The sequence below is a fragment of the Ornithodoros turicata genome, chromosome 1 (genome assembly GCF_037126465.1).
Source record: "Ornithodoros turicata isolate Travis chromosome 1, ASM3712646v1, whole genome shotgun sequence".
Lineage (NCBI taxonomy): Eukaryota > Metazoa > Arthropoda > Arachnida > Ixodida > Argasidae > Ornithodoros > Ornithodoros turicata.
In genome coordinates this window covers 60016856-60044498 of record NC_088201.1, presented here as the reverse complement: position 1 = coordinate 60044498, position 27643 = coordinate 60016856, and the positions used below count along the sequence as shown (strand labels likewise).

At 44.9% G+C, this 27643-nt stretch overlaps 1 protein-coding gene and 1 long non-coding RNA gene across 2 annotated transcripts in view; one reads left to right on the top strand and one right to left on the bottom strand.

Annotated features, from left to right (window-relative positions):
- The window catches only part of LOC135399272 (uncharacterized), a 186190-nt gene that overhangs the window by 55059 nt on the left and 103488 nt on the right, over positions 1-27643 (top strand). The window lies entirely within an intron of this gene.
- LOC135378442 (hemicentin-2-like) overlaps positions 1-27643 on the bottom strand; it is a 73588-nt gene that overhangs the window by 27177 nt on the left and 18768 nt on the right. Inside the window, exon 4 of the mRNA XM_064611484.1 lies at positions 26001-26204. Coding sequence (XP_064467554.1) covers positions 26001-26204 — 204 coding nt within the window. The remainder of the gene's footprint in view (positions 1-26000; positions 26205-27643) is intronic.

Below are 27643 nucleotides of genomic sequence, written 5' to 3'. Positions count from 1 at the left end.
TGCTCTCGAGGCTGCGCAATCGGTCCGCCGAAGTGAAATGAAGGGAACTCATTAAATCGTTAGTAGCACTTTCCGCCGAGTGTCAATAAAAGATGCCGTGTGACTGCACACGAATGACGCTAAGTGCAAGAGTCACTCGTTGAAAGTGACACTAAATTAGACCGTGGGAAAGGGGTATAACTGACGTAGTAACAAATCGACGCTCACACAATGTGGAAATAAAGGGTGTTTTTAATTTATCCGCAACAGACTTCACAGAAGAGCTATGGGGGCGGCATGGACACCGTTTCTGCAGTTGAGTTTTTGGGGCCAGGCAGACATCCCCGGAAAGAGAATACGTTATTACTAATTACCTAAAATTCATTCATTAACCTTTAGTTAGGGGCTGTAGGGCAAAGGTGAGATGCCGCTCTCATTGCTTTTTTATAAAGATATGTTGCCGACAAAAAATAAAATAAAAAAACACTCTGCATACGTTAAAGGGGCTATGAACTCTACCAAGCTAGCCCGCCGACTGTGTCGGCTCCAAACGGCGATTTTAACGTGCTGGCTGTGACACCGTTTGTATAGATGAATCTGATAGGTTCGTATCTTCACTACATATAGCACGCTGCTAGCCAATCGTCATCCCCAATGACAATGTTCTCACTCCTGCTTTGTTGATAACGGGAGCCGCAGCCTATTATGTGGAGCCATTCTGTACCGCATTATGGCTACAAAATAGGCTCCGCCTCCCGTTTTCAACAAATCAGGGACGAGAACGTTGTCATTCGGGATGATGGTTGGCTAGGAGCGTGCCATGTGGTGAAGATACGAACCTATCAGATTCATCTATACAAAAGGTGTCACAGCCAGCACGTTAAAATCGCCGTTTGGAGCCGACACAGTCGGCGGGCTAGCTTGGTAGAGTTCATAGCCCCTTTAACGTATGCAGAGTGTTTTTTTATTTTATTTTTTGTCGGCAACATATCTTTATAAAAAAGCAATGAGAGCGGCATCTCACCTTTGCCCACATACGTGAGGCCGACAACGGCAAGCCCTTTCACCATCACCACCACCACCATCATTTTTAAGAGTGTAAAGCAGAACGTTATGTGTACCTCCGCGTTGGCATCTGATTGGGTCCTACAATTCTTCAGATGACGTAACAATGGATAGAGGTATCTGGATGGTGGTGCGTCTACTCGCCTGTATCCGAAAAACAGTGCGTTTTTATATCAACGCTGCACACGTTATGAAGGAGAAGAATTGAACAATAAATTGGTAAATAGAATTACGAAGCGTAGAAGAACAATATTACATATATTAAACCCGTAACTAAATACATGCAGATTGGAGTTCTTATCTCCTTTAATGTCCATTATTGTATACAAAGTGTTTCACCTAACGTGTTAAAAAATTGTATTAAAAAGTCTACTTGTCTGAAAATTATGCGGAAACGCTGTTTATCTCAGGGGAGCTTTTTTCATGATATCCTATCGCATTTATCAATGTCTTGTTGTTCTATTTACGTGTTCTGGAGTAGCCAATCCCGACTTTGTCGTAACTCACCTCTCTTTTTTTTTTTTTTTTTTTTCAATCAATCAACCCAAATTAACTTTGATAATCCAGTGGAACGGAAGTCCGGAATTCGCTTAATCAAATGCACTTGTGGAGCTGAGAGCGCACTATATCTAAAGAGCTCGAAACCAATCCTCCGGCCACTCGGCTTAGTTCGTGGCTAGAAACCTCAGAACAGATGCCCTCACTCCTCGGGCAGCTATAGTTGTCATCCATCATGCTTCTTTTCATCAGCATATTTTTTTACAAGACCGAAAATATAATTAAAACGACATATCCCAAAAGGTAAGGTAAGGTAAGGGGAGAAGAATGCTTTATGGGGGACGATTCACCAATATGATTAGACGGGACGCACGGCTTAGGCGCGCGCGATTTGAAACTATTGAAGCCGTGCCTGCGCACCACAGTCACGGCGACTTTTTCCGTTCTGGAAATCGAATATTGTGTAGCCGAGCCGAGGCAGTGTCTTGTGCATTGGACGGGCAAGTCGTCTGTGTGTTAAATGACGCAAACTCAGACGTAGCCTTCTCTGGGTTCTGCTGAGTGGACACGGCTGAACGCGAATACGAACGCTGCACCATATAAGCTTCAAGTGCTTCGAAATATGTGACGCTTAAGTTGTGCTTACGCACATGTGTTTACGAAAGAGTTTATGCAAATGTGTTTGTATGCAAGTGTGTGTGTATACGTGCTTATGCAAGTGCGAGACGCACTAGCACTCCCGTAACAGCAAGGTGATCCAGAATTATTACAAGCATTTGACTTGCTCTACCGATACTAGTAGTGTGCGAATTACCTGTGCTATCGGGTTTGCCATGTTTACATAACGGGATGTTAACGAAGTTGCTACCGTACGTGGGGTATAGCAGGGCATTTTTAAAATCTTTTCCCCCATAATCGTTATCTACATACAATAGCAAGGAAAACATGAATGTTACAGAAAAAAAAAATCCGTTTTCTTAGGGTGCACTGATTGTTTTGTGATCTTGTGCAAACTTACTAACCCCATGCCACATGTTTGAAGTTCTGAAGTATGACATTCTCTTTAAAGGAACTGTAAAATAAATGGTAAACCTATAGAAAGTCTGTGTTCTTCTGAAAGCCTGTAACTTGAACTCTTCAAATACGTAATAGCTCTGCGGTATATTGAATATTTTTGAAGCAATCGAATTTCAAAGATTGCAGCGCCATACAAAATTGGGGGACTCCAAGACGCGGCAACCCTGAGGCGTCTCGCGCGCCATCTATTAAGAACGCAAGCAACTATAGGCTAGCCAGCCTGCAGGTGGCCAGTAGCGATGTGCGCTTCGACGTCGAAGGTGCACGGTTGGTGCACCACGATATACTACATCGTAAACCAGGCATTCGCAGAAATCACCTGGTTGTGAGGTTTTGCACACAGCAGCGATAGCAAAGCGACTTTCACAGCTTTCACCTTTGGTCACTCTATTCACTCTGTAGACTCATGCCGGGACAATGGTAATGGCAGAGGAGCTAGCAGACGACACAGAGACGCTAGAGAAAAGCCAACAGATGGCAGACATCGCGCAGATATTCTTACAGGCTACAACCGTTTAAATGAGGTAAGAACTCCTATCTGCGAGTATTTAGTTACGGGTGTAATAGGTGTAATATTGTTCTTCTACGCTTCGTAATTCTATTTACAGTTTATTGTTCAATACTTCTCCCTCATAACGTGTACAGCGTTAATACAAAAACGCACTTTGTTTTCGATACAGGCGAGTAGACGTACCGCCATCCAGATACCCGTATCCATTGTTACGTCATTTGAAGAATTGTAGCATCCGATCAGACGCGAACGCGGAGGTACACATAGCGTTCTGCTCTACACTCTTAAAAATGAACTTCACCACATAGCACGCTCCTAGCCAACCATCATCCCGAATGACAACGTACTCGTCCCTGATTTGTTGAAAACCGGAGGCGGAGCCTATTTTCTGGCCATAATACCGTACATAATAAGCTCTGCCTCCCGTTATCAGGAAATCAGGAGCGAGAACGTTGTCATTGGGGATGATGGTTGGGTAGCAGCGTGCTATATGTGGTGAAGATACGGACTATCAGATCCATCTATACAAAAGGTGTCACAGCCTTAAAATCGCCGTTTGGAGCCGACACAGTCGGCGGGCTAGCTTGGTAGAGTTCATAGCTCATTTAAAGCGAACTGCAGAAGAGTTGCTGTTATTCATCAAAACAAGTCTAATAGTAGCTAGTAACTTGTCTCAAATGCGATACATCCCAGGCAACACACCACTATCGGCCCAAAATTGGACCAATGTGGGCTGCCAGGTTGGCCAATACTGGTCCCATATCGGCTGCCAATATTGGTCCAACATGGAAAGTGTAACCACGCTCCCTATTGGACCAACATTGGCTGCCTATATTGGCAAGCCCATATTGGCAAGCCCATATTGCGCCAATTTTTCTGTGATAACGCCAATGATGAGTCCGGGTAATCGTATTGCCAACTGTAGGATGGGACAAGCAAAGCTTGCCCATATCATGCCTCAAAAATAGTACTGCCCTCATACTAAAAACGAAACATTCCTCAAAAACCTTCATTGGGATTGCATTAGTATACATGACTAAAAACTTCCAACCCGCTCCTAGAGTACAACGGAGAAAACACTTTCGTGACTGTGACGGACATATACCTCAACAGCACGCACTGCCTCTGCAGTAACTTCAAGGCACCTAGCTTTACAGAACAGACGTCCCTTTCTATCAAACATTGTGTTTTTTACTTGACATGCGGCTTCCATTGTCATTACAGAAACCAACGGCATTTTCGCTCGATTGAAAGACCCATACGAGTGTCGCGCATGCGTATTAGTTGTAGGACGCGTGATCTCGCTCAAACAGCCACACGCTCGGAGTCGGTTTGAGCGATTGGCATCGCGAAGCAAGATGGCGAATGTTTGCAGCAGGTGCAGGTGTACCAGTTGAGTTACAGTGCATGTTACAGTGGCATTGCCAGACATGTTGACTGTTTGGAACAATGCGTATCGTCTTCGGGAAGTTATTTTGGATGTAACGACGTATTGGGCAGGGCATTTCACATGCTTCGACGTCCAATCTTGCCGTGCTGCTTGGCCATTTGGTACAAGTACGAATAGGGGTACGTCCCATTTTCCACATTTTCAGCCAATATGGGATGCACACGGGCAATATGGTGCCCATATTGCCGTCATTTTCCCCATTACTGGCTCAAACTTGGCACTATGGGTCCCATATTGCCAAGTTTGAACCAATATGGAAAAAATCCTGGCAAAACGGTCCCATATTGGACCCGTATCGCCGTCACCGAACCAGTAATTGGCCCAATATTGTGTGCTGCCTGGGATAATACGTCTATATCACGTAATACCAGTCCGTCAATCCGGAGCGGCCTCCAACTGTTGCCCGTGGCAGACGTCTGTGGACGCTGCGATCGCGAAATTATCAATCTTTGAGACTCGTTATCACGAAAAATATGAAGAACTGAGACGTAATGGCTTGTGTGTGTCATCACAAAACCAAGTTCCACCTGGTGGTACATAAAAACATGCGCTTGCATTTCGCTTTGCAGTCCCTTTAAAGATACCCTATATTTATTCGCCTAAAATTTACGATCGTGCATTAAATTAGCGGGGCACATTCTGCATTTCAATCAAATACTTCAACAGGCTGTTCAACTACTGTACGAACGTCACATCCGCGAAATACACCGATGAGTTCCTCCGCACAGTGCATGCAAAGAAACTGATCAAACCCCTGCGCTTCCAGGGCTTCTCGACGCTCCTGTAATGTAGCGCATTCATCCACTTTGAAACCAAGATACTGACAGAAAAATCGCCGCCCAAAAGGCCTTCGAAGTGTAAGGTGAAACAGGCGTCAAAGCCTTGGATTACCCCAAGAGACAGCAACCATGGGAAGCAGAATTTCAAACGAGATTAGGACGTGTCAGATACTCCGACCAAATTTCTTCTCGTCGCGATTTGCTGACGAGGTGCGCATTTAAAACAGCCCCTCGTCGTTGCGTTGTTGTCTCTGCACGTAACACGTTGAAAGGCTGGCGCGCAGGAGCACGCCTCGGGCTTTGCAAACGAACGCGATGTCGGCAACGTTTGAGCGCTCACCGCATTTTTGTTTGCTAACGATACGCGGCATGTCTGGGTGTCACGGGATTTCCAAGCAAACTCTTCCGTTTGTTTACAATCAGATGTTTACTCTCTGTGTCAGTATAAAGCCAACTTGCTGTTTGCACTGTTGCTTCTGTGGTGAATTGATTGTTTCATGGCACAAGCTTCATTGTGATTGTTATGATCGCTTTCGATGCCTTAACAGCCTGCGGGACTTGGAGACACAGAAGTAATTTATAGCAGATTTATGTTGATGTTGAAAAGAACAAAAAATAAAAATAACAAAGAGAGAGAGAGAGAGATTCAATCCGTCACACGACGAACTCGGCTACTCCCATAAACAGATCCCCCCCCCCCCCTTGCCCGAAAAAAAAGGGAAAGAAAAAGTAAGAACGCCACTTTCGCCTGCCCTACGTGGAGGCGATAAATCCAACACAAGACCAGCGCCCCCCTTGTCAGGTGGCCAAATACCCAGCACTTTTTGTTGTCGAGAGCAGATTTCATACTGCCCTTTGAGATGCGCATCTGGAACAGTGCACGAGAATGTGCTCGGTGTCTCCCACGGCTGTACAAGGTGCACAGTTCACTGAATCAACCCTCCCAATTTTATGGAGGAACTGGCGCCCGTACGGGGGCGTTCAAACGGAACCTGTGCAATAGCTTCTGAGCAGAGGTGCAGCATCTAGGATGTATTTCAAATAACCATATTGCTAAACATATTTTCCTGTGCCATATAAATTTGTGTTTGCGTTCCGTTTCCACGCGAAGTCATTATGCAGAAATCAATCACACTTCAATGCGAAACTGCAAAAAGACGATATTGGAACGAATCAATTGTATACCGCGAACACCTTTACCCAACCCAACGATCGCCTCGCGTCTTAAGCGAAACCTTCTTCGCTACCGGCGTCGAGTCATTCCACTTAATTGCTATACAGCATCGAGTCCAGCGTCGCAATACAACATAGAAAAAGGACTAAGACTCGAGATTCGAGGACTCATTATCCAACTCTATATTTTTTTATACATTTCTCTATACTCTATATTTTTTTATGCAGAACGAGCAGCGAAGTGGCAACCACACGTGCCAGTGCACATGCAATAAAGGAAGCAGGTATTTCCGCGTACTCGTTTTGTGCAAGCCTCTCAGTGGACGTCAACAGGCAGCGTGCGTCGCCTTTCACAATGAACGACATAGTTCAGCAGTTGCGTTCATGTCTATGTCCATGTCGGGAAAAACGGGTGATGAAACGCAAAAAAAGAAAAAGATACGCTACAAGCAGCTTTCGAAGAACCCTGAGAAATCGAAATCGAAGACATTCAAGTGCTTTTTTGTTCTTTTTTTTTTTTTTTGATGGATGTCGATCCTTCGAAGACGACCCCCCCGAAAACACGCCGATGAGAAATCGTTCACGCTGACCGCCGTTGCCAATGAGACAGGCTGCAGATGATGTCAGTATAAAATTTGGTACGTGCCAGAAAATCCTCACTGAAGCGGGTTTATCCTGCAGAGTGGGCATGTTCCCCATCACAGGTTTGTCACCACATAATGCAAGGGTGTTTCAAAGGGTAACAGAGAATTAAATATTTTGAGATATCTTATTCAATTGGAGATACAAATAATATGTCGTTTTTCTAAATAGTCGCCCTCCTTTTCGATACAGTTCTGACACCGATGCACCAACTTCTTTATTCATTTCGAAAAAGATAAAGAAAAGATACGGCTGAGCCTTTGGCCGGAAATGCATCGATCCTTTGGCGTTGTGGCCATTGTGAAATCTTCCTCTCGAACCGACCTTCAAAGGTCCAAACACATGATAACCATAGGAAGCAAGATCAGGGTTGTACGAGGGATGCTGTAAGATCTCAAATCTGAATCTCCGAAAGGTGTCGAGAGTTACAACAGTGGTGTGGGGGCGAGCGTTATCACGAAAGAGAAGAACGCCCTCAGACGAAAGCACTCTACGACAGCTCCAAAACTGGTCCACTCACATACCAGAAGAGAGTGAAGAGGATATCTCCAGCGGAGGGTTCCACATTAAGTTTTTCACGACTGCAGAGGACGTGTGCCGCCATTCTGAAGACTGCTACTTGATTTAGAGGTTATAGTGACGCACCCAGGTTTCACCACCAAAGCAGGTATCTCATTATGTTGTAGTACTCCTTCAGGAATTTCACGTGGTTTCAAAGTCTCCGATCACAAAAAATGAGGATTGCTCACTACTCTTCTACGGTGGAAACGACTAGGGCTGCTGTCATTTCGTGTATGCTGCGCTTCCGGTTAAGCATGCTACGCCAACTATTGGGCAGCGTCAAAACCTTCCCTACCCTGCGCGGGAGTTTGAAATGCCTGGTGTATTTGTTTCTTGAAATATTGTGAGTTTGTTGTTACTTTCTGAAACCCCCGCATAATTTCATGCAAAGCCTGATGTTCCCTTCCTCCCACATCCTCCATAACCTCCAGTGGTGGAAACGGTTCCGAGATGGCCGTACATCAGTGAAGGACGATCCCGGCAGGGGCGGCTCAGAGCCCAGTGTCAGAGTTCCTGAGAACATCGAACTTGTGGAGCGCCTGATCCTCAAGGACCGACAGATAAGATGTCTCGAACTGGCTCGAAAGACAGACCTTTCTGTGGGAACGTTGAAAAACGTTGAATCGTTATAATTCATGAACACCTCCAGTTTCGGAAAGTTAGTGCTCGTTGGGTCCCCAGGCAGCTCTCCGTGTTTGACCGGCAGAGAAGTCTAGAAATCTCTCAAGAGCTAAGGTACCGTTTCCACACTGAAGGACAGCCGTTCCTTGATCGGATCATCCCGTACGATGAAACGTGGGTGCACCATTTCACTCCTGAGTCTAAACGCGCATCAAAACAGTGGAAGCATCCGGGCTCGCCAGCTCCCAAGACGTTCCGAAGCACCCCGTCTGCGGGTAAGGTCATGGCCACGGTTTTCTGGGACAAGGCTGGCGTTGTTCATGTTGGTTTACTGCCCAGTGGTACCACCATCAATAGTGCATATTACTGCCAGGTTCTCAGGGACGTGCATAAGGCACTGAAGCAAAAGCGGCCGGGCCTCATCACCAAAGGAGTCCTCCTCCTACAGGACGATGCACGCCCGCATACCGCGCATCTCACGACACGCACCTTACAGGAACTTGGCTGGGAGTTGCTGCCACATCCCCCTTATAGTCCAGACCTCGCCCCCAGCGATTTCCATCTCTTCGGGCCACTGAAGGCGTTCCTTGCGGGCCGCCACTTCAGCTACGTCGACGAGGTCAAGAATGCGGTCCGATCATGGCACGCCATCATCTACGCGCCGGTAAGGATTTCTACGCTGCTGGCATCCAAGCCCGCGTGAAACGCTGGGACAAGTGCATTAGTGCCAACTGGAGATTACGTTGAAAAATAAAAGTAATTTCTCGCCTGTAAGGTCATTTTACTTTTGCGAAAAATGAAAAGTCCCGGCTTGACTTGAACACCCCTCGTATTTGAAGGAGAAGTACGTCGACAACCCGCACATGTTGGAAGCGGCCGCGGGGGTACCGGAATATGTTTAGCCGCGCACAGGGTGTGTTGATTATCAATGCAATCATTCTCAACGACTTCTCTGATCATCAATAAGCACAGAGACATCAGTAGCGCATGGATATGGGCTACTTTTACGTGGGACACCTCGCAGGATTTAATATTGGGGGGCAGTGCACCATATGTTACCGGCCTGGTTCAATGAAGCGTTAGCGAAAACGAGACATTTGACTAGGCGGCCAAATCGAGACGGAACTTCACGTGCCGATTGTGTCCCGGCATCTGTGCAAAGGACACTGATTGGTATGTATCTGAGCGTTTCCAACAGAAAGTTTCGCGCAAGTTCGTATAGCTTTCGTTTTCGACATCATTGTTGGTTTTTATGCTTACAGTTAACAGCGAGTTCATCCACTCGACGCCTTTTGACACTGGCATTAGTGACCAGACGCCGTAATATCTCGTTCGAGAACGGACACATATAATTATTTTTTTAAATTCGGTGTTAGCGCCGCGAAGCAACTGTGGCTATGAGCGGCGTACAGATGTGGACAAATGGAGAGATGACAACAGGAAGAAGTGGGGGACAGGTATGCGCCCTGGGCCGACTTCAAGGGGAACTGTTCCGACATTCGTCTGGAAAGTCTTCGGAAAACCCAGGGAAAACCTCAGACAGCACAACCGGAGGAGGATCCGAAGATCCGAACGCACCACCTCCAAGTCTTCAGCACGACCGTGGCTACCACCAACGAGCTGGACGCCTTAACCTGCTCGGCCATGCCGCTGCTAGGACGCAGAATAAGCTATCCTAGAAATCGGTTCCGTATACACACTCCAAGTGACGTTCCAAGGACAATACAGCTCTCATGAGCGAGTTGTTCTGCGAGTACGGCGTACGAAGTACCCAGCCACGAATTTATAACGAAAACGACAAGCACGAAAAGAACGGAGGAGGAGGTAAAACCTTTTCCTGTTCTGTCAACTGCAGTTTATTTTGTCTTACACATAACACGTTATTCAACGTTGATACATCATATGTTCCACGATCTTATTTTTTTTTTTTTTTTAAGGGAGTCGGGCATTCCGTGAGACCTGTCCTGACCCATCCCGTGACACTGAGTTGTGATATCTCGTCCCTCTCTCCACGAACGTGATTGGCGTAACCACGACGAGCGACGCTGTGCGTTCATTATTGATTATTCCTCATGCGTTGAGATGTCAGCATTGGTTGGGTCATGTTCCTGCCGGTAGCAGTGTGAAGCCAGCCCCTGAAGATCGGCGTTATAGGTGGGCGAACATGTTTCTAGTTAGCAAGTTATTTTCTACCACTGGATGACATCAGATTCGTCACTGTATATAACGGGTGTTTCAGCTAAATCCCCGGGCTAAATAATTCGCGAACGGGTGCACCAATCGACGAACTTTCTTTTTTACAAGTATCTGTTCGGTACCACCTACAAGCTGCGCGCCGTGTGAATGAGTGGGAGGCGCCCATTATTTAAATAAAAATTCAAGTGAGTTTCGTAAAAAGAACATAACTTCTAAAGCAGGGTGCTGTCGGCATTAAGATGGATATTACCCCTTTTGGGACCTTCAGTGGACACCTTTTAGAGAAAAATCTGCCACGAAGCGGGTCATTTATTGCTGTAATTAATTGATTTCGGTTTACAGATTTTGTCGCGGCTGGTCGCGGTGAAGCGCAAAAGGACGTAATTCAGTGTAATTCATTGGTGGATAAGGGAATGAAAGAGCGTCCTTTTGCGCTTCATAAGTTATAAGTTATAAGTTTCCTAACAGTCGCAGGCCTACCGGACGAACACTACGCCTTTCGACCAGTAATTCACGAATAAGCCAATGAGTGCCAGGGGAAGCACTCATGAGCTTTTTCGTGAATTACTTTTGACTTTGTTCCTTGGGTTCTCGTAGGCTCTTTATGTTGTGTTTGTCCCTAGATGGAGCCCGCCTCGGCTCGCTGGCCTATCTATAGCTAAGCCTTTGACCTGCTACATTCGCGTGCGTGTCACGCTAACTCATATCATCAGGATATCATATTTGCATAGCGAAAGTGGGCAGTTTATATCTCAAGGTACGTTCGCTTCTGGGGCTGCTTAGTAAGGACGATGGGTATGAATAATGAATGGCTCCAATTCTGTTATCTCATTTACCAGTAAATATCTAATGAATTAATGAATATTAGCTAATTAATCGTCCAGTAGTTACATACACTGTCCCACGGGATGCCTGCCAACATGACGTCAGCACTGCTGTCGTAGCCTTTTTCATTAAAAATTTGTGTAAAAAAAACACCCTGTATGTAAGTATTCATTTTGTGGCGTTCTTCGTTGCTTCGTCGCACGGTTAAAGATCATGACTGTCATCGTACACATCCTACTTTCGCTATTCATTGTTGCTTTTAAAATTAAGCGCTAGGGATTACGTATGTTTAAAAAAGAAACACAGGTGCCTATACAGGGTGTCCCAGAAAACGTGTCATTGAATTACAATAAAAAACTACAACATCTAGAGCCATGCGGTCAAGGGTATTTGTTCTTACTGGGTTTTTGCGCCCTCCTCATGTGAATGTCGTGTAACGTAAGTTTAATTATGTAAATTTGTTAGAGCTTAAGTCGGAAATTTGCCTAGTAAAGGTCACTTTTTTACCCCACCAATGTGAAGAGCGTGTCTAATTTACTCAAATTAATGACAATTGACAGGGATATTCAGGAGCTATCCCATCGGAAAAAATAGCCGAACATCATGCTCTACGGAGGTCGCACAGAATAGCGCACGATGAATTTTTCAGCGCAATCTGTGTCCGCCGAAAGGAGGTTAGAAACCCAGCCCACCCCGGCATCGCAGAAAGAGATAACGCAGGCATGGCTTATCACGTCCGACTTTCGCTGGGATAATGCTTTTCCTCTCCCAATCTTAGGAACTGTTACTTTTTCTACTATCACTCTGTGGGCTGGCTTCGGAACCTCCTTTCGTCGGTCTGCGAGCGATTGCGCTCAGAAAGACATCGCGCGTTATGGTCCGGTGCTCCGAAAAGCATGATATTCGGCTATTTTTTCCGATGGGATAGCCCGTGAATATCACTGTCAATTATCATGAATTTGAGTGAATTCGGCACGCTCTTCATATTGGTGGGGTAAAAAAGTGACATTCTCTTGGCAAAGTTCTGAGTTCAGTTCGCAAATATTTGCATAATTAAACTTGGGGTACATCACATTAACTTTACAAGGTGGCAAAACCCTAATAAGAACAAATGCCGTTGACCTCATGATTCTAGGTGGCGTAGTTTTTTTATTATAATTGAATGACACGTTTTCTGGGACACCCTGTAGAGCCTCCATGTGTTGTTTTTCAAATAAATGTCGTAAACGCGGAACCCTATGCATCATAATTTTCGCGATCGGTGGAGCCATCCTCGCGATGCCGCATCCTGCTCACGATCGTCGGCACTCTATTCACAGCACTTGAGATGTAACACACAAAGAGATCGAGATTGAGACAAAGGGAGAAGCGAGTGGTACAGATTTACGCCGACACGTGCGTGTGTCGCGATCCGCATTGTTCTCGTTTTACGTCGGGTGCACTATTGTGCGGGTTCACGACTCAGGCGGTAATGTTGCTTTTCCTTCGTATACAGTTTATGCTTAAGTAGGTGCGAGTACTTCAGTACTTTACTTACTTTAAGGAGGAATGGAGTTGCCTCAGGACAGAAGCCGCCGATATTTCGAACAGAGACTGTTCTTCTTCTGGGCACCATCCTCATCATTGGCATATTATTTAAAGGGTTAGGTGTGACGTGTTTAAAGGTTCATGCGAATTGTGGGTCAACAGCCCGGAGGGAAGAAAGGTTCCGTACGGGCTTCTACGGCCGGAGTGAATGGCTGCTTTGTTAGAGTGCGGAGGGGATTATGTGAACGTTGTGATCTAGGCTACAGACCGGTTACAGAAAAATGGAAGGTTCACGAACACGTGGACGAAACGGGACAACAGGCAAGAATTGGCAAGCATAGCGAAAGATAAGGAGGTTAGTGGTTACGTGGGGAAAATTCCAGAACAAGCAAAAGTTTTTTAAATATATTTGTAATACAAAGTTGTCGCATGCAATAAAGAAAGTAGAAAGCAGTGGCCATGTAGAACATAACAGATGATAATGGAGGTAGAAGGGAAAAGCATATTTTATTTGTGAAGTGTTTCTAGGGTGCCTTGTGATTTGTTGATACCGGACGGGTGAAGAGCGTTGAACTTGTATATGAGATAAGACTCCCTATCACGTCTGTCACGTGTGGATCTAAACCCGGTTTCTAGAATGTATGGTTTAATGTTGTCAAAATTGTGACTAGGAACGTTAAAGTGTTCGGCGACTGCTTTGGGGAGTTTGTTGGACGTGTCGGTTCAGTGTCCGGTAAGGCGGTTGTTCATTTGTTGGCCGGTTTCACCAATGTATTGCATAGAGCAGTAGCCGCATTCAATGCAGTATATGACATTGGAGCTTGTGCATGTGAATGCGTGGTTAACGGGGTGGGTGTAATTGCTCGCAGTGGTTTTGATGGAGTTAGCGTGTTGAACGTGCTTGCATGTTTTGCAGCGCGGGAGGTTGCAGGGTCGTGTTCCCGTGTACGGGGTGCTCGTTTTGCTGATTTTGGCATTGACCAAGGAGTCTGCCAGGTTTTTTGCGCGTCGGTATGTCACCTGTATGGGATTTGTGAATATATTGCTAAGTCGGTCATTGCTTTGGTGGAGGGGCTCGTGCTTCTGTAGAATGGCTTTGATGTTTGGAAGTGCGTTGGAATATCTTGTGATGAAGCTTATTTGGCGCGCGTCAGGATTTTTTCGGTTTTCCAGAACCTCGTCTCGATCGAGTGTGAGTGCCTTGCGACGGAATTCGGTTAGGAGGGAGTCTGGATAGTCCCTTTGGGCAAGTGTACTGCAGAGTTCGTCAAGCTTCTCAGCGTAATCTGTGTCGTTTGAACAAATTCTGCGTAGTCTTACACTCTGCCCATTAGGAATTCCAACCTTACAGTGACGCGGGTGGTGACTCTTGAAGTGAAGGTATTTTTTTGTCAGTTAGCTTTTTGTACAGGGTTGTGATGAGGTTGCCGTTGTCTCGTGATATTGTGGTGTCGAGGAAGTTAATTAAGTGAGTTGACTGTTGTGATGCGAACTTTATGTTGCTATGCGCGGTGTTCAGTAGATCTATGAACTTTTGAAATTCATGTTCCCCGTGTTCCCATATTATCAGTATTTCATCGATGTATCGAAGGTACACCGTGGGTTTTAATGAGAGGGCGCGGAGAACTTTGTTTTCTAAGAACCCCATGAAGATATTTGCGTATGTGGGTGCAACAGGTGTGCCCATACTTGTACCGTGTACTCGTAGGCAGTATTCGCCATTGAACTCGAAGTAGTTCAGTTTAAGGATCAAGTCCATTAGAGCGAGTCCGTGTTTCCGTGTCTTTTCTGGTGTTTGTTGTAGAAAGGGTATTGCAGAGGGCTGTGATTCCGTCGTTGTGTGGGATGTTAGTATACAGTGATGTCACATCAAGCGTGGCTAGTATTGTGTCCCTACCAAATGTACGAGTGTTGTTTATATCTCTGATTATTCTGAGGAGGTGGGGTGTGTCTTGTACATGCGATGGCAGTGTTGTCGGAATATGGTTTAAATAGTGGTCCAGGAATTTCGAGAGTCTTTCTGTTGGTGTGTTGTTATTAGATACAATTGGCCTGCCGGGGATGTCAGCCGTATAGAGCTCGTCGGCGTGTACCTTGTGGATTTTGGGCAGTAAATAAAAACGACCTGCGCCTGTGTTTGATGGGGTGAGATATCTGAGGTCATCACGTGTGATGAGCTTTCGTTCGTGGAGGTCCTGTATGGTATGGGTTATTAGCGCCGTGTACTCCTTTGTTGGGACCAGACGTGATAGGGAGTCTTATCTCATATACAAGTTCAACGCTCTTCACCCGTCCGGTATCAACAAATCACAAGGCACCCTAGAAACACTTCACAAATAAAATATGCTTTTCCCTTCTACCTCCATTATCATCTGTTATGTTCTGCATGGCCACTGCTTTCTACTTTCTTTATTGCATGCCACAACTTTGTATTACAAATATATTTTAAGAAAAAACCTTTGCTTGTTCTGGAATTTTCCCCACGTAACCACTAGCCTCCTTATCTTTCGCTATGCATGCCAATTCTTGCCTGTTGTCCCGTTTCGTCCACGTGTTCGTGAACCTTCCATTTTTCTGTAACTGGTCTGTAGCCTAGATCACAACGTTCACATAATCCCCTCCACACTCTAACAAAGCAGCCATTCACTCCGGCCGTAGAAGCCCGTACGGAACCTTTCTTCCCTCCGGGCTGTTGACCCACAATTGGCATGAACCTTTAAACACGTCACACCAAACCCTTTAAATACTATGCCAATGATGAGGACGGTGCCCAGAAGAAGAACAGTCACTGTTCGAAATATCGGCGGCTTCTGTCCTGAGGCAACTCCCTTCCTACATCTCTACCGGTATCGCTGGATTTCTACCCATTTACTTACTTTAAGTACTTTCCAACTGATCCAACCTTTTTAGGATCTACTGTGGCCATCCACTCGCTGCTAGGTCTATGCAGCTCTACTTGTATGCTGGGTAGTATGAATATTGTGTGAGAGTGGCTCAATATGTAACGGCTTCTCCATTTTTTTTTTTCGTAGGCTTCAGTAGGATGTATCTAACGTGCGTAGTTCGCTGCAGTGCCGTGTCTTTTCTTTATCGGCCTTTCTTTTGGTAGGAGAGTCTGCGTATAAACATGTCTAGGCGCGAAGAAGAAGCCGGGCTGGTTGATACAAATCCATTCGTTAAGCGACGAGCAAAGGACACGACTCGTCCCCCCCCCCCCCCCCCCTGTGTGTGTCTATACATCCTTCTTCTACTCGTCGCTTACCAAATGAACGTGTTTGTGCTTCTTGCAGGTCGAGTCAAAGGCCCTGCAACACAACGCACCAATCGGTTCTCTGTTGGAGCTGAATCCTCGTTACATATAGACTGATATGTTTGTCGTGACCATTCCAGACAGCTGCTATTTTCCTCTTCACTGGTACCTGATGAAATGCAGTCCACTGCATGATAGCTTGCGCGATAATAAACATGGTGGTTTCAATGTTGTTATCTGTTCATAAAATACAACATTTTCCGAAATCAGTCGATGCAAAATGAAGTAGAAACAGGACCGCACTATACAGTAGAGAAAAGCGTACAAGCCTTTTACGCACGCCAACGCGGCCGCCTGTGCAAATGAAATCAACTTTGACGTACTCCTTTTAAAGTTAATCTCGTTTGCTGTCCACAGAAGAATCTTTGCGCACAGAGCGTTTCTTTGAAGTTCCACCGAAACGCAGTTTCGCTACATGCCGAAGGTGGGCGAAGGTATACTTCTTCATTTACGTTTCATTCATTTGTCACTATCACTATAATTACGAAAGGTACGTCTGTGCGCGTCGCTGCATGGGGTGGATATGAAGATTTATTAAAGAAAAAGGAAAGGTCAGCCAGACAGCGGTCGGCTTGCTATCCCAAAAAAGAAAGGAAGGAAGGAAAGAAGAAGAAGAAGAACTGAATAATCAGACACACGGTCACAAGGCGTCGATAACGGTACAGCTTGGGACAAAAGTTTACGGAACACGGCACTGGCGTATTTCTTCATGGGAGCGTCCCCCTGCTACATATCAAGAAGCTATCGAATAAGAAACGGGTGCTCGGCTGTTCTGTCCATCTCTCAATGTGTGCATCCACCTCTGTTTGCTGCTAGGGTGTCGCTCAAATGGAGAAATGTGACAACCCCGTGTTCCGTAAACTTTTGTCCCAAGCTGTACATGGGTACTACAAGCAAGGACACTGTCAATCATCACACAGATACTCTTGTGCTTCACAGGACTTGCTGTACCACACGTGCACGTGCGGACACTATGGTCATCTGCCCTAACTTCCTGTAGTTGCTGAATAGCCACACTCTCTCACATCTCGGCTTCTGCTAGCAGCTTGAAGGATTTAGTTGTGTGTCGCCCTGGTGGCTGTTCAGCTTTGTGTTTCCTTATGCTTATTATTTTTTTTCACTTCCCTCGCCACTATCAATATGCTGTACGTATTCTATGTAGTGAACTGGTTTGTTACCTTAAGAAGCGTACACTCTGCGCGAAAGCTCGTGCGCCATCAAATAAAGTTGCTCCAGAGGTTTTGTTCTTTTGAAATCTGTCTTCAAATCGATCATAATAGTAAGAACCAGGTAAGTCATAGGGAGAACACCATTAGACAAAGTGGCGTACACCACTCGAGTACACTCTCAGAAACGAAACGGATAAATTTACGCGTACAGCATATTTTACCCTTAGTCCCTTACTAAGCGTAAATTTCGACAAAGCGGCTGACGCCGTATCCGTCAAGCTGACTTTTATTCATGGTACCCGTCAACGTGTCCGCTGTAACCGTAAAGGTCAAACTTTTATGCGTAAATGGCACGGGGAACACGATTTACTCTTGTATTCGGACGGATTGACGGAATGACGCTTTGACGGATAAACTCAGGCTTTGCGTTGCAATACCAGTCCTTTACGGCTATATTGACGCATATTTTTCTTCAAATGTTATACGGGCCCTGCTATCTGAGAGCGGGTGCACGTTTGTGGTGTCGTGTGCAAACTGCCAAGCGTTTGCTGGGATAACCGACACTTTCTTGGCGTGTGGCGTCTCATGGCCTCAATCATGCATCGTCCAACACCAATGTGAGTCGCCACGGGCTCGGTGGCTTGAGTTAACTGAATTTTACCGAATTATTTCATGTCAAACGTATGGCGGGAAGAAACGGCATCGAACGAGACAACTTGGCACCATTTAGTCGGCCAAGCACGCCGTCGGCCAGCAAGCACGTCGGCCAGAGCTGTGATTGTCCCGGCTATCTCCACGCTGCAAATTTATAAGCGTATGCCCATTGTTCACCGGGCTGGTACCTTTATGTATCTATAAGCAGATCATTTTGGTACAGGTGACTCTTACTTCTTTTTTGTTTCTTCTTTTTCGATACGCGTTTCCCGCCGTTGAAGCGTCTGTGTTAGTGATTCAGTTTCAAAACCTTTCTTTGTAATTGCATTGCAAATTATTATTGGATATTATAGCTGAGTATGATGGGTTGAAGAAAATGCATCCCCAGGAACAGGAGACACTCCTCTTAGCCAGGCTTCCCGGCAACCTCAGCTGCCTTAGATCCTGCTCCTGAACAGCATGTAAATTGTGCAATGTATCCTGTACACTTTCTTCAGCAGTGTACCGTACCTGTACAATACAGAACAATGTAGCATACATGAACATTGAGCATGCATGAACATTGTACGTACATACAGTATATGTACATTGAGAAGCAGATCGAGTGTCGCTTTTTGTACGTTCCTTTCAATTCTCGCACTTTTTTGCATGGAATTGGTTCTGATTATTACGCTGGTACAAAGGCGTTTACCTCACAGCGACAAAGTGATCTGTTACGCCTGTACAGCGTTCTCTGTTGACGTATACTATCCGGTATAAGTAGTGGTATACGGCCGTAATAAGGGGAAATATAAGCATAAAGACTCTACGCATAAAACAGAAGTCAATGGCTTACTTCTAAAATAGCCGTCAAAAAACGATGAAATTCTTGACCTTTACTATCCGTGAAAAGCGCTAAGTGGAAGCCCATGACGCATAGAATAAAGGCCAAGAATTTGGTCGTTTTTTGACGCTTACTATCAGGGTTTTTTCTGAGAGTGTAGCATAACCTGCAATGTCAGGACGGCGCTCACAATGTTGGGAGATAAGTTACGAGGACTATGTCATTTCGACAGCGCTAGCTGAAAACCGAATCTCCTGAGCCACATGGGCTGCAGTTGTCGCTTTTACCTTCGATATGTGTTTATCACGCCTGTTTATCACGTGGCGAAATGCTGCACGGGAGATCATGTTTTTGGGCCGATATCTTCGCGCAAATCGAGACGTTGCCCATCGACGCAATGCAAACTTCGGCAAGCGAACACGACATCACCGCATTTGCTACGAACTGCGATTGCGCTGTTGGAATTGCTATATCTCATTGAGATTGAGGCGGATATAAAGAACTAAAGATTAGATATCTGAGTGAAGCAATGTGGAAATTATCCGATTTTGTCGCTTTTTGTAATCTCGCACACTTGGTCACCAGTAACTTCACTCTTTCGTTACATTTTATTAAACCAATTTCTTCTTCATTTCTCCTTTAATCCTAAGCGATCGCTGAGCAATTAACTTTGAGTATTCTGGAGTAACTGGATCCACATTTGTCGAATTTCCATCTCCATCGAACATAGAACAGCAGGTGTTGGTGCAATTGAAACGACTAAAGAATATCCTTGAGCTTGAGTCCGTCTCGTCCTGTTCTTTCCTGTTTCCTCGTCGCAGACGTCCTTGTCCTGGAGCTCCACAACTCAAGGGAATGCTACCGTCGTACCGTCTCTACAGGGTGTCCCAGAAAACGTGTCATTGAATTATAATAAAAAAACTACACCACCTAGAGTCATGCGGTCAATGGCATTTGTTCTTACTGGGTTTTTGCCACCTCCTCATGTGAATCTCGTGTAACGTAAGTTTAATTATGTAAATTTTTGCGAGCTTAAGTCGGAAATTTGCCCAGTAAAGGTCACTTTTTTACCCCACCAATGTGAAGAGCGTGTCTAATTTAGTCAAATTAATGATAATTAACAGGGATATTCAGGAGCTATCCCATCGGAAAAAATAGCCGAACATCATCCTCTACGGAGGTCGCACAGAATAGCGCACGATGAATTTTTCAGCGCAATCTTTGTCAGTCCGACGAAAGGAGGTTGGAAACCCAGCCCTCCCTGGCATCACAGTAAGAGATAAAACAGGCATGGCTTATCACGTCCAACCTTCGCTGGGATAATGCTTTCCCTCTCCCAATTTTAGGAACTGTTACTTTTTCTACTATCACTCTGTGGGCTGGCTTCGGAACCTCCTTTCGTCGCACTAAGATTGCGCTCAAAAAGTCATCGCGCGCTGTGGTCCGGTGCTCCGAAAAGCATGATATTCGGCTATTTTTTCCGATGGGATAGCTCGTGAATATCACTGTGAATTATCATGAATTTGAGTGAATTCGGCACGCTCTTCATATTGGTGGGGTAAAAAAGTGACCTTAACTTGGCAAATTTCCGAGTTCAGTTCGCAAATATTTACATAGTTAAGCTTGGAGTACATGACATTCACATTAGGAGGTGGCAAAAACCTAATAAGAACAAATGCTGTTGACCGCGTGATTCTAGGTGGCGTAGTTTTTTTATTATAATTCAATGACACGTTTTCTGGGACACCCTGTATATTTTCTTCATCGAACCATCCTGCCTGTGAAGCGTGCTCTGCCACACTAAGGGTGTCTATGTGGGAAAGCACGCTTTACGTTGGTGTTTTTAAGGCCAACCTCAGATCAACTTAAAATGGGAAGTGATATGTCCGAGCGGCTATGTTACACAACCTCTTATCTTTGTCCCTCTACCTGCATTCTGCTTCCACATTTACCCTAATTTACAATCTACGAGCGGATAAAAACAAAGGAAAGAAGAAGAACCCTTTGGGGCCCAAAGGGTGGAAAATTTGCGATTGGCGATTTAGCGGTAAATCCGAGAGAAATGCGTTAGCATTATGCGCCTTTTCCGGTCTATACTTGACTTCCGGTTGTCCACTTCCGGTCTAAACCCGACTTCGGGTTGTCCACTTCCGGTCTAAATCCGACTTCTGGTTGTCCACTTTCGGTCTAACGTGATTTGCGGTTGTCCACTTCCGGTCTATACTTGTGCATCAATTACTATGTGCAAGTCTAATTAATTAACATTTAATTAGCCTGAATTACTTTCAATTACCCTTTAATAGGTAATTAGGTAATCTTAATTTTCGTTTAATTCCATTTAATTACGTTTACTTGCTTGAATTACTCTCAATTTCCCTTTAATTGACGTAATTACATTTAATTACCTGTGGTAACTTCAGTAATCTTTAATTTCATTTAATAGTTCTCTTAATTACATCCATTAACTTTAAACACAACTTTCTTGCTTTAATTACCTTAAATTACCTCTAATTACCTTTACACTTACCTCTTACTTTTAATTACCTCCAATTACTTCAATTTCATATCGTTTACACTCATTTATATTTACCCTCTTATCTCCCTTGACATCTCCACTTATACTTCTGCTTATGTGAGGCTTTACCATCTCAGACACACACACACAAACACATAGATACATACATACATACATCTTTTTCCACTCCTAATGCTGACGCATTATTAAACAAGACAACGTTTCTGAAGTGTGTATTAGTCAAGGGAATAATGCTATGGTCGAAACATGAAAGCGATTAGCGTTAGTGTTTCCTGGTATGATTACGTCCCTCAGGATCCCGGAGCTTCCACCTTGTATACAGGGTGTCCCAGAAAACGTGTCATTGAATTATAATAAAATAACTGCACCACCTAGAGTCATGCGGTCAATGGCATTTGTTCTTACTGGGTTTTTGCCACCTCCTCATGTGAATGTCGTGTAACGTAAGTTTAATTATGTAAATTTTTGCGAGCTTAAGTCGGAAATTTGCCTAGTAAAGGTGACTTTTTTACCCCACCAATGTGAAGCGCGTGTCTAATTTAGTGAAATTAATGATAATTGAGAGGGATATTCAGGAGCTATCCCATCGGCAAAAATAGCCGAACATCATGCTCCACGGAGGTCGCACAGAATAGCGCACGATTAATTTTTCAGCGCAATCTTTGTCAGTCCGACGAAAGGAGGTTGGAAACCCAGCCCTCCCCGGCATCACAGAAAGAGATAAAACAGGCACGGCTTATCACGTCCGACCTTCGCTGGGATAATGCTTTCCCTCTCCTAATTTTAGGAACTGTTACTTTTTCTACTATCACTCTGTGGGCTGGCTTCGGAACCTCCTTTTGTCGCACTAAGAGCGATTGCGCTCAAAAAGTCATCGCGCCCTATGGTCCGGTGCTCCGAAAAGCATGATATTCGGCTATTTTTTCCGATGGGATAGCTCGTGAATATCACTGTGAATTATCATGAATTTGAGTGAATTCGGCACGCTCTTCATATTGGTGGGGTAAAAAAGTGACCTTAACTTGGCAAATTTCCGAGTTCAGTTCGCAAATATTTACATAGTTAAGCTTGGAGTACATGACATTCACATTAGGAGGTAGCAAAAACCTAATAAGAACAAATGCTGTTGACCGCATGATTCTAGGTGGCGTAGTTTTTTTATTATAATTCAATGACACGTTTTCTGGGACACCCTGTAGACAAACCACTCGTAGAGTAAATACAACATCTATATTATCTCTTATATATACAGGGTGTTTCACCTAACGTGAAGAAAAAAGTCGTATTAAAAATCTATTTGTCTGAACACTGTGGGTAAACGCTATTTATCTCAGCTTGCCAGGACTTTTTTTTTTTTTTTTTTTTTGCTAGAACGCGAATTTTGCCAGGCCGCGAGAAATTGAATTTTCCCAATTCAACTCCGAAATTTGCCAAGTCAACCTCACTTTATTATTTTTATTTATTTTCGGAAACAGAAAGCTGTGGCGGATTTACTCCACTGTATTGCAAAATACACTCACTATTACAATGGTAAGAGCAAAAATAAACGAGAAATGCGAAAACCGTGGTTCCGAGGCGCGAAAATTGCCGGCCGCGCTCAGATCTTCGAAAGAAGCGTTGCGAGGAGGCCATGTACCTTGCCCTTTTACTTTTACTTTTCCAAACTTCTATTGATAACGGCAGCATAGTTGTAACGCAAAGTTATCTGAAAGAAGAGCGAGAAGGAAACAGGAAGGGGCGGGTGACCGTCTCTCTTGCGGCGTATCTGGCATTACCTAGACGAAAAACTGACCTCGGCCGACAATTTGCGCCCCTCGAAACTAACGTTTTCGCGTACTTTTTTTCTTTCTTTTTTTTCAGCTATTACAAAAGAAGTGAGGGGCGTATCTTGTAATGCAACGGGGTAAATCTGATGACCGTTTTTAATGTCTGTAAAAAAAAAAAAAAACGTGAAGTTGACTTGGCAAAATTCGGATCAATTAGGGAATTTCAATCATTGCTCGCGAATTAAATTTCATTATGGGGCTCTGAAGTCATGGCGAAATCTCTCCGGAGATAAGTAGCGTTGACCCGTAATGGCCAGACAAGTAGATTTCTTAATACGATTTTTGTGTTTGTTTTTGTTCACGCCAGGTGAAACACCCTGTATAGTGCAATATTTAGCAGCCGATCGTTACGGTCGCGCGGTCTGGCCTGTGCAGCTAAACGACCCAAATCCTTCGATCCGACTTCGCTAAAGCTTCGCGAGATCCGGCTTCATGGTTTCCGTCCAGACAAGCCGGATCAATAACACGCGTGGTTTTGGTAATATGTGAAGGCCGTACCGTACCAATGACACTGCGCACTTTTAATGCCCTATATCAGGTTCAGACAATCAGGTCAGGAATATTCCCAAATTACCTGCCAGCAGCCTTGCATGAAATGTGAATAAACACTGGCCACTTCTGTTAGGGTGGGGTCCACTGCTAATAATACAGTGTTTATTTTTATCACTTACAGATTTTTTATAAAAAAAAGCTAGAAAAGCAGCACACAGATGTCGTTTTTGCAGTTGGGTTCTACGGCCAGGCGGACATCCTCTCGAAGAAAGGATGCAACTACTAGATAACTAATTACCTAAATTAATTAATTAATTAACTCTTTAATTAGGTGATCTCGTGCAAAAGCGAGATAGCAGGCAGAATGGAAGACTATCCTCGTTGAAAGCCATTCCACGTATAACAAATCCTGAAACGCGCACGTACGTTAACATATCCATCCCCGAATTTCGATATGCAAATGAGCCGAAACCGAAATCGCGGCGACCGGAAACGCAGGGAGCACAGCGCTCATCCAACACCACCTAGACAGAGAAGGCCTCTCCAATTCTCCATAGCTCCGTGACGCCACCACATCTCGTCCGACGGGAACACAACATGGCGTCCGCTTGTTGTGGTTGTGTCCGGCAAGCCGAGCCACTTATAGCTCCTTTTGTTACGGGTGTACGAAAGCACGAGCAAAAGTTTATTGAACAGGTTTACTACCCGTTTGGACATCGAGTACCTTTCAATACTTCCTCCAGAACGGTCTGTGAGTAACGTACTTCGAAATACGTGAAAAAGTTTCACTTTAAGGCGTACAATTACGGGTGCATCCGTTTTTGGATGCAACATAGAACTACGTTATAAATGGCACACGAGAACTCGTTCTGATCAAATAACTCGATTACTATTCGCCTTGTAGAGTTTTATCTTTTGTTTCTGAGAAGTTGCTTGCTGCTTCTCCCTGTGCAACTGATCTTCCGCAGCTTGGTGTAGTTGTTCAACAGCGTGTTTACAGCTAGAACGTGTTGAAGCAAAAAATTTCCGAATATGTTCACCTATTGCTATCTTCTTCCTCCTCCAAAATGTATTGAATAATGACGCGGAGTGTTCCTTTTTGATTTCTGTAGAGGAGGAATTTCTGATTGTTTTCTTTTGCGGATGCAGAATTTGTCGATTTACTGATGCACAGAGAACAGCATTGACAACAAACGTATGTGTTTCGGCTGCAATATGGCTGGAAATCTTAAACGCCGGCTTCACATTCTGTTGCTCAATGTTTGCTGGGTTGAGGGCCTTGAATGTCTGTCCAAGAGCATGTTTTTTTCTTTTTAAGGATGTTGATTGAGGATGAAATTATTCACACATATCAGATTAGCACGACCCACCCACGAGCATCAATCCTTAACCACTTGCCAGACGATTGCAATACCTGGCCCTTATACCCTAGTCAGACGGCAAACTGGTCGTTAATCGAACGGCCGTAACTTCACCAGTAGCACACTCCTAGCCAACCATCATCTCGAATGACATCGTTTTCTCCCCTGATTTGTTGAAAACGGGAGGCGGGGGGGCGTGCGCCATATTTGTGACAATCACGCAGTACATAATGTAACGACAAAGGCGTACACCTCCTGTTTTCTCGTAAATGAGTACATGCCTTTCTGCACCGCTTCCGGTTTGTTGCCAAAACGACATCCGGTTTCGCAGCAAACACGCTGTGCGCCAACCACTGTGCCGATTGATACAGTTATGGCTTCTGATTTGAGGACAGAGAGGGCAGTATACGCCTTTTTATGGCAATTCAAATTGCCACAAAGAGGCGTACGCCTAGGGAAAGTGAAAGATATCATTCTGCATGGTGGCTGGTTCCGTACTCTAAAAACAAAACTGCACCGCATAGCACGCTGTGCTCCAACCATTGTCAAGAATGATGGGTTATCGCTTCTAATTCGAAGAGAAAGGGGGACGTACGCCTTTTTGTGGCGATTTTCATATATCCAAATTGCCACAAAAAGGCGTACGCCCACCTCTCTCTTCGACTCAGAAGCGACAACCATATCATTCGCGGCAATGGTTGGCGCACAGCGTGCTATGCGGTGAAGTTCTGTTTTTAGAGTGCGAGCGTCTTTAGTCGCGGAAGGACCGGAAGTCTTCGTGGCACCGGAAGTCGTGACGGGGCTTGTTTATGTTTACCCGAGAATGTCATGTATAGAAAACACTCGCAAATATTGTTCCAAGTAGCCAGTTTCTAGCTCTGTTCGTTTGCTATACACGTTTTGTTAGGAAATGGTGAACACTCACAGTTCATGTCGATTACGACGGTAGCCTTAGACGGCTGGGTGATGTTGTTGTTGGCCGCTTCGCACGTGAACGCAGCTCCGAGGAACTCCCTCCGTAAGGTACGCACATGAAGCGTTGCTTTCTTCACTCCATCCTCCGTCTGGTGGTATACACGGTGCAGATGTTCGCTTCCATGCTGCCATGACACACGAGGCTCTGGTTTGCCTGCAGATCCCCAATTACGTCACGTGCCTTGAAGGGATATTTCACTTTGGTGTGGCCAGACAGAGTCGCGATAATTACGCGTTCCAAGTTGGAAATGTAAATTAAATAAAATGTTAGGATACTTCCGTATCAATTGTATCGTACACTGTTATAACAGAACTTCACCACAAAGCACGCTCCTAGCCAACCATCATTCCGAATGATATCATTCTGTGTCATGATTTGTTCAAAACAGGGGGGAGGCGCCTATCTGGGACAAGATAATCTGTCCCAGATAGGCGCCTCCTCCCATTTTCAACAAATCGATGCACAGAGTGATATCATTCGGAATGATGGTTGGCTATCAGCGTGCTATGTGGTGAAGTTCTGTTTTAACAGTGTATGGTTTGTAAATCTGGTACAGGTCTCCGTTCGAATCCTTAACTAGCCCATGTGTTTCCCAATAGGGAACAGCCTTCCTATATGAGTAAGTGGGGGGCTACTATATCGTGTGTTGTTACGAGAAATTGTCTGCGCTCTTATTGTTGCGTTGTTTATACTGGTTGATCGTCAAACTTGCCACAAATGGGCTTTAGTCTCTTGCCTGTTGCCGTGTCGCTATACCCACACTGTTATGCCTCGATGTCTTAAAGCCGGGAAGTACGTTCTCACAGCTTTTGTTGCTGTGTCAGTGTCCACTTAGCTCGTTGTTTCAGCTATCGTAAAGCAGCAGACAGGTTACGTTGGCGGCGTAGTTTAACAGCTTGTTGCTCGTAAACCCTGCACAACAAGTTATACATGTGCCGGGGAATATGTTTTTAATTTGCTCATAAAATTGCGGTAAAACGTCTCGGGGCGACGTCTGGTGGGAACTAATCCCCAATTTATCGAGCAACAGTGAGCTATGTTCCCAACTGGCTGGCTGCTCATTATGAATATGTAGCCGGCACCTAGCCGACTTCTTTCGTTTTAGACCCAGTGTTATGCGCATGCAATTACTTTTGCCGCCGTACTTGACGAGCAATGCGGAGTTGTGGCGACACAGTGTTGCACGTAATTTTCAATTTAATTTTCTAAAAAAAAATACGAGTGAAATTAGGACAAAAAATATGACACGAGAGTACCAAGGGACATGCTATCGAACAGATGAATTTTCTGAGATTGCGACTCTACTACTTTACAGTACCTTTGAGGCAATCACTGCGGGTACAGTCACTGAATAGCTTCGCTCAGAGTATTGCATTCCTTTTCCCTGGTATTATGCCAACAGACGCCTGGCAACATTGACAGCGCCGCTCTCCCATTGGACAAAATATGGAACTCGGTGGCATTTTGTTGACACGCCAGTGGAACCACACGCTCTTAAAAATGAACCTCACCGCATGGCACGCTCCTAGTCAACTATGATCCCTAGTGACATCGTACTCTCGCCTGATTTGTTGAAAAGAGAAGGGTGCGCC